Below are 13,199 nucleotides of genomic sequence, written 5' to 3'. Positions count from 1 at the left end.
TTTATTCTTTAATCATTTAATACCGATCAAAATGACTCTGATTCATAGTAAGAGAAAATAGCATCAACAGCAATTCTGAGCAATCCTTAGTCATAGATACTAGAAATTAGTTTTGTTTCTTTCATTCAGATGCTGCATAAATATTTTGGGTGCATTTCTTTTTTCCTCTTAATGATTTCTTTCTTAGTTCTTGGTAGACAATTATAGCAAACATATTTCAGTTGTTCCCTATCTATTCAAGCATAACTCATATATTAGTTTAAGTGCTCCAGCCTTTTTTTCTCTATGTTTATCAGAAAATATTTTTAATAGTAGCCTCTACTAATATATATTTTTAAGATTTGTCCTTAAATGTAGGCAAACAGGCACACATTATCATTTCAAAAGTACTGGCAAAAAAATAAAAGCAAAAATATTCCTTCTGTTGCTTTATCAATTCCTGAAACTATATAAGAATGTGTACCTTTGCTTGGACAGTCAGGATGGTTTTCTTCCATTAATATAAATACATCCCAGGAGATTTCTATTCCATCTGCAAAACGAATTCAAAGTATCAAGGCTCTTCAGGGGTTAATTTGATTAAAAGCAAGTAAATTCTAAAATGTTAACAATGTATTGGGTACCCACTTATTTTGAGTCTCTGCAGAATTAAATGATTTAGTGAAGTTCATGAGTTGGAGGACAAAAGAGTTCACTTTTAAATTTCCATTCACATGATCATGTTTATTACGTTTAATAGGGAGAGGGCAAGAGAGAAAGCATCCATCTATCCTCCAGATCTTTATCACAACTATAGTATTTATAATCACCCAGCAGTTTCCTTTGGGATTCAGTGGAGAGGACTATAATTTGAGAAATGTTGCAGATGTGGATGAAATAGGTCATAGTAACTGAATGGATATGGGGAGTTGAGGAAAGGGAGCAACGAGTGATGATGTAGGGATTTTATTATAGGTGAGGAGGAGGGTGGTGGTACCATTGACATTAGTGCTGAAAATACAGAGAGGTATGTGTCCAAAAAGAAAAAGGACAGTTCAGCTTAGGACCTTTTGATTCTGAAGTTCCTGACATTCCCACAGTGGAGGACTTCTGGTTGGAGGCCTCTCATAGTGGTGGGAGCATAGCACTAAAACTCTGGAGAAAGTCCAGGCTAGAACAATACCACTGGGACTATGTGTCTCTAACTGACAGCTGAAATCCTGAAATTAGGTCAAGTACCCAAAGAAGAATATAGCAAGAAGAAGAGTGTGTTCAGGGGAAAATACTTAAGGGGCATCTAAATCCAGAAAATATGCCGAGAGAGAGCAAACAGTGAAAGAGCTAAAGAGAGAGAGGAGGGAATCAGGAAATGAAGGCATCTTGGAAGCTACGAGAGGAAACCTTTTAAAAGGCGATTGCAGGACTGAAGCCAGACTGCTGAAAGGTTAAGAATTGTAAAAAAAAAAAAAAAAACAAAAAACAAAAAACAATCATGCATTTGGCCTTGAGTGACCTTCCAGAGCACAAAGCAATGAATGCAGGATTCCAAAAGACAAGTCAGTGAGCATGGAAGAACAAAGTCTGGGGCCATATTGGGCCAGAAACTTCTACCAGTGGTGGCCCTGGTTCAAGTCTAAGACTAATTTTACTGTTGACACTAATTTTATCATTGATAGCTTCTGCAAAAAGTTACAGAATAGAGACCTATGTTAAGGATAAAAAGCATTGATGCTACTAGGCAAAGAGCTAATTTGATATTTTTCTTTGTAAGATTTTGTCTTATGTTTATTTCTTTTAGCAATCATAACCATGAGTTTAATGCCAAAAATGTAGTTATTTTATTTAAAAAGTAAGGAATTGTACTTTACTAAATTTGTCAAAATCTCATAAGCTTCAGTTGAAGTTAAAAACTAATTCAATTTGTAAATGTATTTTTTTCTATTAGAAATAACATATTTTTTTCTGTATGTTACATCTACAGGGAATATTGCTGTTGTCCCAATTATCAAAACCATTGGTTTAGGCCTTGGAATATTAATCTGGGGATCTTTTAATGCCTTAACTGGCTGGGCAAGCTCAAGGTAACAGAAAACAATTTCTGTAAGATTCTCTACACTCATGTAAGACAAGTCGTAGGGATTGGGCTAGCTGAGAGGAATAATGGTTCTTAACCTCACAGAGATTATAGCTGGTAAGCCATACACATAAAATATGCTACTTATAATTATTCTTTGCTCTAAGTTCTAATATCTGGTCTAGATATTGGTTAAGATATAGTAAAGAATTATCTCCTTAGAACAGAAAAAGGAAGAGAGGAAGGGAACTGGTGTTTATTTTCCCTTTTTGTTGTGTGACAATTTGCTGGACACGTTATATGCATCATTCTCCTCTCATTTTTACAAAGATGAGGTAAGCACTACCTTATTAGAGAGCTACCAAAGAGGTTGACTAACCTGCTGAATATCACAGAATGAATAAGATATGCTTCAAATCCAGACCTTCTAGTCTTAAAGCACATCTTCTTTCTAGAGCCTGGGTCAGGGTCACCAAACCAGCCATTTTTATAAATAAAGTTTTCTTGTAACACAAACCCATCCATTTACGTTTTGTCTATGACTGCTTTTACACTATAGTGGTAGAGTTGAGTAGACGGTCTGGCTCACAAGAGACAATCTGGCTCCCAAAGCCTAAAGTGTTTACTCTCTGGCCCTTTAGCAAAAAGTATGCCAACCTCAGCTCCAGAGGGGTCCAACAGGGTCACCAGAAGCCATATGTGTCCATTTATATTCAAAGTTAAATTAATTAAAATTTGATAAAATTAAACATTCAGTTTCACAGCCACACTACCCATATACCAAGAGCTCAATAGCCATATATGGCTAGAAATTACCCTGGTATACAGTGCACCAGTAGAAGTGCCCCATCATCATAGAAAGTTCTATTTGTGCTGCCCTTGTTAAGCATTAAAATGAACACTTAAGTGGAGTTTGGGAAGACAAGTAGAAGGGAAGATGTCAGGGTGCCTGGGTGACTCAGTCGGTTAAGCATCCGACTCTTGGTTTCAGCTCAGGTTATAATCTCACGGTTTGTGAGTTCGAGCCCCACATCGGGCTGTGTGCTGACAGTGTAGAGCCTGCTTGGAATTATCTCTCTCTCTCTCTCCCTCTCTCTCTCTCTCTCTCCCAAAATAAATAAATAAACTTAAAAAAAAGAAGAAGCAGGGAGGATGTCACCCTTACCTTACTTTTTGTTCTCCTCTTCCCTCTCAAAGCATTATAACAACCTCAGTAATAACAAAACAAACTGACCTCCAACCTTACAAGTGCTATTTTCTTTTGCTTTTTGTTATTGCCTCTTTCACTCTTGCCCTGAATGGTTCACAGTGATTGTTGGTAATCATCACTATAAAGTCAAGCCATGAAAAAACAAAACAAAACAAAACAATTAAGGTGATGCCAAAAAGGAGTGATCTTTAACCAAGCAGTTATTTAAAAGTCTGTTTCATAAAAACTGAGAACAAATTGAGGGTTGATGGGGGGTAGGAGGGAGGGGAGGATGGGTGATGGGTATTGAGGAGGGCACCTTTTGGGATGAGCACTGGGTGTTGAAAAAAAAAAGTCTGTTTCAATAAACCCTATACAAAATTGCAGCCAATGAATCGGCATTCAATTACTCAATCATTTATTTTGTCTTCCTTCTTCCTTAGTCTTAGTAAGAAAAGAACATCCAATTTTACATATACTAACTCATTGAATCTTCATATGAAGGAAGGTATATGTATAATAATTATACCGACCATATGGGTACCCCATTTTAACATGGGGAATTGAGCACAGTAAACATAGTTAACTTATTCAAGTCACAGTTAGTAAGAGAGGGATTTAGGATTTGAATCCAGGAATCTGACCCTGAGTCCATGCTCTTAAACACTATGATGAACACATTTTCAAAAAAATGTGATGTAACTTTCTCAATTCTAGGTTTGGCTGGTTTGGAATGGATGCAGAAGAAGTGTCAAAACCAGTGCTAAATTACATTGGAGCTGGATTATCGGTAGTAAGGTACACAGTCATTTCTAATTTAACCGTTCTTCCAGACATCTAGAATATCTTTCAGAGATCTCAGTGTGTTTACATTTTTTTAAGCCTGCATTTCATAAAAATGACATGATTTGTCCTCAGATTCTTTATCTATATTCACAGATTTTGAGGACAAAAAGGGTCAGGTCTGGGGTCACAGGCCCTGTTTTAGTTCTCAAAAGCCCTGAGACTTCAGGAAAATCAGCTGCTTTGAAGCTCATTTTCATTATCTGTGACTTTTTAGAAAAATCACAGTACATAGCTCATGAATTAGAATCAAATAGCACATTATTTTGCAAACTAAAAAATACTATATAGGTGTGCCTGGGTGGCTCAGTCAGTTAAGTGTCCGACTTCAGCTCAGGTCATGATCTCACAGTTCGTGAGTTCGAGCCCTGTGTCGGGCTCTGTGCTGACAGCTCAGAGCCTGGAGCCTCCTTCAAATTCTGTGTCTCCCTCTCTCTCTGCCCCTCCCCCGCTCACACTCGGTTGCTCTCTCTCTCTCTCAAAAATAAATAAACATTAGAATTTTTTTAAATACTATATTAATAAATGTTATGATGCCCCTGGAATAGCCATTGATTCTCTCTTCTTAGCATTACTTGCTTATTCTTTGCCACCGAGTTTCCACATTCCTGCCACCTAATCTCTTCTTCTTACCCCAGTTAGATAACTACTGTCTCATGTATGAAAACACATACTCATATAAATATGTATTTTTGGATGTATCTGTATCTAGTGGTATGCACTATATGAATGAGGATGAAAATGACTTTAAATCTCTATATGGCAGTGGTCAATCAATAAAACTCCAACAGGAATTAGGTCACCTTAAATTCAGTCCCCTTTCCTTTCTCGACTCCATTTATATACCCTGTCAGTGCTTCACATAATGGATGGCACTGCCTGGAAAGATTTTAGTACTTTTTTATTCTTCAGGGACAGAACACTATATTTCTCTTCCTCCTGCAATGATGGCTTTTCCCCAGCCACATTCAGGAACAATCTCTTTGTCATTGAAATGTTGCCTAAGAGAGTGGTTCCAGGCCAATTGGAGAAGAAATAACATAGATTATTCTAAAATAGCAGATTCCTGACATTTTTGGCTAGAGGTGATTTTATGTATTTTGTACAATTCATACAGCATACTAGCTTTGAACATCTCTCTCAAAAACAATTTCTTTACACCCCCATATTGTAATGCAGCAGGCCTTAGGTTTGACTTAATGGTAATTTCAGGCCAATTTACTCAGTCCATCAGGCATTGTTTCTCTCCATGTTTCTTCTTTCTTTAGAAAGTGCACATTCTCTAAAATTGCAAATTATTCGTGTTGTACCACTTCTACACGTATGACCTTGGGCGAATCTCTTAATTTCTCCAAGCCTTGGTTTCTTCATCTGGTATTAAAGTGGGGATAATAACTGTGCCAGCTTTGTCAGATATTTTGAAGAGGAAATGAATAGAAATATGTTACGTGCTTTGTATATTGCTAGACACATGGCTAATCCTCTATAAATTGGGTAATTTTTATTATAATAATCATACTTTTATTAATAACTAGTTCATGTTCAATCACTGTTTTCCCCGTGGGCATGTGTTGTTCAACTCTGTGGTAAACTAGTCAGTGCACCTGGGGGATCACGCGGCTTGGTTTGAAGCTTGATCTGTGGTACAGAAATGTAATGCTCTCTTCCTGCAGTGCATTCCAGCTCCCTTCTGTGTTTCTTTACCAAGCAGCCCTTCTGGAAACTTTCATTTCATCATTTTAACTCAGTTAAATCTCAAAGGGCATCCACTGAAAAATCTTGGAGTTTCATGGCCAGTATAAGGAAATTTGGAATGCAGTCACATTTGTTTGGGATATTGCTTTTCTTTTTAAAACTGAAGCCATTGCTCCTATTGTCTATACAGTCCAGTTTTTAAAGGATTGGTGAGATTATTTCTAACCTTACATTTTTCCTATATGTAAGGTAAGTATCAGTCAGGTTCTACAACCAAAACCACTCTGTGTATTTTAAACAGCAGAGGATTTCACATAGGGAATTTTTTTACAAAATTGTGATAAGGCCCAGTGAAGCAGAAGGAGAAGGGGCTCTTCCCAAAGCCCTGGGGCTCACTCTCCAATCAATACGGTTACCTCTGCCCTGAGTTACCACTGCTCCTGAAACCACCAGAGCCACCATCAAAACAAAATGGCTTCCCCCAACCTTTAAGCCTATCTGTATGCCTCCCCTTGGCAAACCTAACTGCTAATACAGTTTGGGAAGATACAGTTTTCAGCCTTCTAGTATCCATGGTTCAGGAGAGAATATACAAGGGTGGGTGATGGGAGTAGAGCTGAAACTAAGAAACTTTAATGAAGATCCAGAAGTCAGAGTTCATAAAAAAGCAGATTTCCTTTCCAATTAAAAAATGCTTTGGATTATCCTTGAGTCTGTTCCCTGTTTTTTTCTCACTTAACTTGCTTATCCTGGAGAGTCGTGTTGTGAGGAAATCCAACTTTTGTTTCTGGCCATTACTTTTCTTCAGAGCCACAGTCCTTATATCTAACTATGGACCAAGCTATACATTTCTATCTCTACATAGATGCCCCCCAGGCACCCCTCACACCCAATCTGAAGTGAGATAAGGCACGGAAGAGGACCCTGGTGGGTCAGGCACATGGTCAGCATTCCACAAACACTAGACTTTTAGTTCTTTTCTCGCTGCCTTCAGTATTTCGCAGTCCGAATTGCTTTTCTTTTTCTACCCTTCCCTGCAGACTCTTTCCTCTTCCTGTGTTTCCCCTCTTGTAGAATGTATTACCCACAGTTATTCAAATTCAAAACCTTAGTCATCTTGAGTTTTTTTTCCTTTCATACCCCATCCTGTATCTAATCCTGCTGCAAAATTTTTTCTTAATGTTTCACAGGCTCTTCCTCTCTTTTCCACCAATTCCCTACGATATATCCGCCTATATATGATTATAAAAATCTCTCACATCTACTTTCCCTAATTCCAGTTTTTCCTATTGCCGGATTAACTTGCTCGTATCTGCTATCAAATCAGTCATCATTCTTCTGGTTAAGAACCTTGGAAGACTCCCCATTGGATTCAGAATAAATCTGTCTCCTTAATCTGGCATGTCGTCCACAGTTACAGATTCAACCCTTCTTCTTAGATCAGCCTTGTCCCTGTGCTGTCAAGTCATTGAGTCAGGATTATTTAGCACAACATGCTGCAGACATTTCCCTCAGCCCTAAGACCCTTTCCTCAGCCTCTGTGGCCACCCTTACACATCAATGGAGATTTTCCACCCTATGTGTTGTTTTCTTGATTTCTTCCTAATTCGAATGAGTCATTCCTAAACTTCCACTGCATTTTGTATTTCTTCTATTACGGAAATTCTCAGGGTCTGTTCTGTATTATTCATACAGTTCCTTTATCCTTGAACTTCAAGATCCTGAAGGGCAAAGTCTGTTATTTTCTGTTATACCATCTCTCCCACCATCACCATTAGACTTTGCCACAGTGCTTGACACTTAATAGCTGCTCAATAAAGGTTTGTTGAATTCAGTTGTGAGTGTAAAAACAAATGCACCAGTTTTACTAATAGTAAGGTGTATAGGGTCACAAATCTAGGGGGACTGGAAGGTTGAAAATTTAGAGAAGCACCCATAGGTGAAACATATTGATTTTTTTCCCATGCTTTTGACAATATTCATAGACTTTATCGTGAAACTTTGTGTCTGACACACTGTACCAAGTTATGTAAGTCTGTAGCCCAAAAGACCTTGTGATCTATTTGGTTTTATGTTCACATACATAAATGTCATTACCTTGTCTTAATTTAGTGCCCTGTACCCCCTCTTGATCTAATCAAGATGACTTACCTATTTTATGACAAACACTACTCACACAAGCTAAGAACCACTGATTGCTTAGTCTTGATTTTTTTTTTTCTCATGCTCAAAACTCCCTCTTCTGTCCAATAGACTCTTTATTTACTAACCTGTTTTGAGATTTTACCATGTTCCAAAAAGTACACTGAAAATTTTATGAATTCTTTTCTATAAAGAATTAAGTGGGTACACCCCCATTTCCTTAGATGAAAAAGTGGGTACATCCCCATTTCCTTAGATAAAAAAAAGCTGAGGGTCAGAGAGGCTAACGGATTTGTTGCCGAGTCGTACAGTTGTTTGAAGAAACACTCGAAGACTCATTGGTACCCTTCAAGTATTTCTACCATCCTGTACTGTTATTACGAAGACACACTGGTCGATACAAAGTAGAGGGTTTTTACTGTAACTTTGTGAGGAAAATGCAGTTGAAATGTCTAATGATAGCTTTGCAAATTAACATGTATGTAAGCACATGTTTAACTAAGAAATACACATTTAATTAGGTTTTATGCATTCATTTTTACTGAGTGTTAAGTACTTTGAGAACTTTGAAGGATATCATATCTTCCATTGAATTAGAAAACCTGTAGAGAAAAAAGTTTACAAGGACTTGTAAATGGTCTGGATTACGTGATGACTATCCTTAGTGTTGTGGGGATTCAGAGAAGAGGAAAATTCTGTGAGAACTGAGCTGGGAGGGAGGAGGGTTCTTCTCAAGTTCAGCACTTCAATTCTTTTTTAGTTTGGATAAGAAAAGGGGAGTTTGTGGTGTGTCTAGCTAAGGAAGAAACACAAGCAGGAGCAGGTGGTTGGAGACGGTGAAAGAGAAGTTGAAACAGGGACCAGTCAGGGATGAAAGTCCATGTGGAGAACTATGTCAAGTAGGTTGTAAGGAACATAATGCAGAGAGTAATAAAATTCAAAAAGGAAAGTTAAATTTGCAATAGAAAAGAATATGGAACCATTCAAGATTTTAAAGCATGTGAGAGACTGAACTAAGGAAACTAAGAAATGTTAATTTGTATTTTAAAAATAACACATTATATGCACTATTGTGCACTTAGCTACCTACACTATTTCAGCATCATATGTACTTTGAAAGCTTATCTTGTCTTAACTTTTGAACAATGCAAGCATGTTTTTAAAAGGAATGCCAGGGGCGCCTGGGTGGCGCAGTCGGTTAAGCGTCCGACTTCAGCCAGGTCACGATCTCGCGGTCCGTGAGTTCGAGCCCCGCGTCAGGCTCTGGGCCGATGGCTCGGAGCCTGGAGCCTGTTTCCGATTCTGTGTCTCCCTCTCTCTCTGCCCCTCCCCCGTTCATGCTCTGTCTCTCTCTGTCCCAAAAATAAATAAAAAATGTTGAAAAAAAAAATTTAAAAAAAAAAAAGGAATGCCAAGGGGCATCTGGGTGGCTCAGTCGGTTAAACGTCGGACTTCAGCTCAAGTCATGATCTCACGGTCCATGAGTTCAAGCCCCACATCAGGCACTGTGCTGACAGCTCAGAGCCTGGAGCCTGCTTCGAATTCTGTGTCTCCCTCTCTGTCTGCCCCTCCCCTACTTGCACTCTGTCTCTCACTCAAAAGTAAATAAATAAATAAATAAATAAATAAATACATAAAAAAAATTTTTAAAGGAATGACAAAAGTATACCAAAGGTGAAGTATACCAAAGGTGTCAATTTTCTGAAGTTCATTCAGTATTTTAACACATTTTAACCTATTTGCATGGTTCAAAAGTCAATGTTAAGTGAAACATTTGTTACAAAGATACTCAACGTGAATAGACAATGCATTATGAGAGAATGCTAAACGGGAAAAAATCATCAGGCTTATGTGTGTGTGTTTTATTTGTTAAAATATACTCTGGAGATCTTTCCATATCAGAGCACAGAGGTCAGCCTCATTTCTTTTTTTGTAGCCATGTAGCATCCCATTGTGTAACCATGTGGCCTCACCTGAGTGTGGGTGTACCGTGTTCTAGGGCCCCAGGGTCTCCTCAGTGGGGGTTGTATAGTTCTGCACTCACATCAGTGGTTATCTGTCTTCTGTTGTTTGTCCACCTGAGGATGCTCTTAAACTTTTAGGGTTTTGTTGGCAGCATAGGTGCAAAATAGTCATTCAAGGTGGTTTTCATTCAAGGTAATTTTTTACCATGTGATTCCAGAGTTAAGTAAGAATTAAAAGAAAGATGCAGCTATTGGCTGAAACAATAAAATCAAGAGAAAAATCTGAGTTGAGGGAAATCTTGTAAGTTAAGCCTCTAACTTGTTGCAATTAAGGACAATGAGAGATGTCAAACAGAATGGCGGTTCTAGAGAAATGGCAGGGCCACTGAAGAGGCAGTTTGGAAGTAATCATATCGTCAGGACTAGATTTAAGCCGTTTTCTCATAAAATGCAGGCAGTTTGATATGAACCAGGCTTGTGATAACCATCACTAAAATTTACTTTTGTTACAGTGCTTTCATATTTTTGTTCATCAAAAGCGAAATACCAAGTAGCGCGAGTTCTGTGGACACCACACCGTTAATGACAGAGCATGTGAGTAGAATATGAAAAACCATATGATTTGAAACATAAAATTAAGGTAAAAGGGAAGTGCATAGATTTGAAACACAGATGGGAAAGTAGTTCTTTTTTTCCTTCATCCAGGCTGTCTAAAATATGTTTTCATACTACATATTTATTATAGTTAGGTCTAGGTAGTGATCCATCAAGATTGCCATAGGAAAGCTTTTCACCAGTCACAGAGACCTACTTCTATCTATTATTGGTAGATCCCAACTGGGAGATGTATAAACAAGCCCGTATTTTGGAATGGCTTAAGGATTTCTGTAATAAGAAGACCCTAAAGGCTGAAGAAGAATGTGAAAGTTACTTTAGTAAGAGAGAGGAAGGAGGTCTGAAAGTAAGGCCCTGAGAGAGTAGTGGGAAATAGATCAAAGGCAGCCAGTGAAAGGATAAATCAAGTCATAGGGAAGTTGGAGTAGGACTTGATTTTCTTCCTTTTTCTCTTTTTGCCACATCCTTTTCCACTCAAAGATAAAGACAAGAAAGATGTAACAAATCACTGGTTGAGTTTGAAGAACCTAAATGAGTCTGGAGTAGCAAATCTAGATTAAATAGGGACAACATTTATAAGAGATCTGACAGAAGACAGGTTCCAGTGACCACATACACAGAAATGACTTCAGGGCGAACCCCCATTGCCATGAGCCCAGACTCTAGTCCTTTCTATTTCAAGTAGCTCTCCTAGCTGCCATGGCTCCGTTGCTATCCAGATGCCCTCTGAAACTGGAATCCCACGCCCTCACTGACGTACTGCCTCCCTGAGGGTGCTCCCTGTACTCCTTACTTCAAAATTAACATTTTCTTCTCTCTTCCCTCTTCCCCTATCAAAACCCTCATCAAATAAGGTGACTGAACCCTTAGTTAGGTTGAAAAAGTTAACGAATAATTAGCTGAAGTATAAGGGAAAGAGATTTGCTAACCCATAGACATCTCTATTCTGGAAAATGTCACAGAGAGAAGGGACAAATTGGGACTGAGTGAAGGAGCATTCCCATGTTCCTTGCCTACCCTATGGATTCGGATACCTCCTGAATCTTCAAACCACTCTTCAAGCCAAGGGAGAGAACGAGAAAAGAAATGCCACCTGGTACAAGATAAATTGTAGGCTAACTGCCTTAGATTTTCCTAAGCAAGATGGAGGGATATGAGCAAACCAAGTGTAAAGATACATAAGCAGCATGATTGGGTATTACACAACCATACATTATGAACTCCTTATCACAAAAGAAAGCAGTATTGCCAAAGGAAAACTTGACTTAACACATGATAAAGAATTCAAATCTTACTTCTTATCTCTTACAAGAGCAGTAAGAGTATTACATCAAGTAAACTTTAGCCAAAAGGCAAAGATGATCCTATTCAATATTATAAATATTATAAATTTGCCTATAATTTTTATTGACTCAGAATATTAACCTAATCATGAAACATGGCTGGACATGTTTTATTAATTCAGTTAAAACAAAAGCAAAAACAAAAACAAAAACTAAGAAAACTGCCTATCAATCTTAGGTATTCCGTAGAAGAGTCTGAGTTTTCCTTGGTTCTAATTTTTTTAACAGATTACTAAAATATGCAAAAGAAACACAAGCATTGTTAACTTTTGTTACTTTTGATAGGTGTATCAAAGTAGCCATGTATTAAACTGAAAAAATTTAAACAGAGAAGTTGCCAACTGCCAAACCATTCTGAATGAAAGAGGAACAGAATCAGAAACATTTGAGTCTGGAGATATCCACAGAATCAGAATGCATAATGTCAATTGTTCATATTTTAAAGTATGTTTGGGAAAGAAGAGAAAAACACTGAAAATCTTTTTGTCACCAATGTGATTATCAAGGAATGCTGTTTTTGTTTTGGTTCATGCCAATATTTTCAATAGGTGATCAACAAAATTCAAGATCCCTGTCGTGACTATTCCTGGGTGGATAAACTCTCTACACTGCAACAGCGCATAGTGTAAGAAGAGGTTCCGTTATTCTCTTTCATATTTGGGTAAAGCAAGGATTACTGGAGTGAAGTGATACTCATCTGAGTTCAAGAAGAAAATGGTAACATAAGCTCTGACTCCTGTAGTTTGATGGTGGAGAGACCTTCTTGTCCTCTGCTGAGTTTTTAGGTACAGAGGTCCTTGATCTCAGTGTTTCATGGAATTATTAAGCGACTGCAGTATCTCTGGCCAATAAGAAGCTGACTAAAGCAATCTCATTTTGCAACAATTTTGTGCCTAAAGTAAAAGAGGTAATATAGGCCACAGCACAGAGTGACCGATATGCTCTCAGCAATCACAGTCGAATTAGGCAATACACTTCTCTAATACTGCACTGCCCAGGAGGCCTGCCATCCGCTGGAAGTCCCTACACTCATGTGTTAGACGATTTTATAATCTCACGATATTCATTTTCAAATATAGTAGTATACTCTGGGTCCATGTAGTTCTACCCCCCATAATCATAAAGACTGAGAGAGTTTGGCTTACCATCAGCCCCTGTGTTTTAGAGTTTCTTGTGGGACGTTTTTGGATTCGCAGAGCAATGTGAAAATGTGTAAGCATATCGCTTGCGATTTAGTCAATGACTGTTTTGGACCTTCTGTGGTGACACACATAAGCACTTTAAGAATATAAAGCGTTTCCTCTGTTAGTATGTACACTATTCTCACAGTGGGAAAGAGGCAGTGCCTGGTGCAT

At 38.1% G+C, this 13,199-nt stretch overlaps 1 protein-coding gene across 14 annotated transcripts in view; it reads left to right on the top strand.

The window, feature by feature from the left end:
• The window catches only part of TMEM144 (transmembrane protein 144), a 63,596-nt gene that overhangs the window by 17,577 nt on the left and 32,820 nt on the right, over nucleotides 1–13,199 (top strand). For all 14 annotated transcript variants that reach the window (XR_009259227.1, XM_058721053.1, XM_058721055.1 and 11 more), the window contains 4 exons: nucleotides 1,961–2,060; nucleotides 3,960–4,040; nucleotides 10,399–10,480; nucleotides 12,393–12,469. Coding sequence is in view for 13 of the 14 variants with exons in the window: in XM_058721053.1 (XP_058577036.1) it covers nucleotides 1,961–2,060; nucleotides 3,960–4,040; nucleotides 10,399–10,480; nucleotides 12,393–12,469 (340 nt within the window). In the remaining variant the exon portion in view is untranslated. The remainder of the gene's footprint in view (nucleotides 1–1,960; nucleotides 2,061–3,959; nucleotides 4,041–10,398; nucleotides 10,481–12,392; nucleotides 12,470–13,199) is intronic.

The sequence above is a fragment of the Neofelis nebulosa genome, chromosome 3 (genome assembly GCF_028018385.1).
Source record: "Neofelis nebulosa isolate mNeoNeb1 chromosome 3, mNeoNeb1.pri, whole genome shotgun sequence".
NCBI lineage: Eukaryota > Metazoa > Chordata > Mammalia > Carnivora > Felidae > Neofelis > Neofelis nebulosa.
The sequence above is the reverse complement of the archived record's forward strand: the minus strand, read 5'-3'. Positions and strand labels throughout refer to the sequence as shown.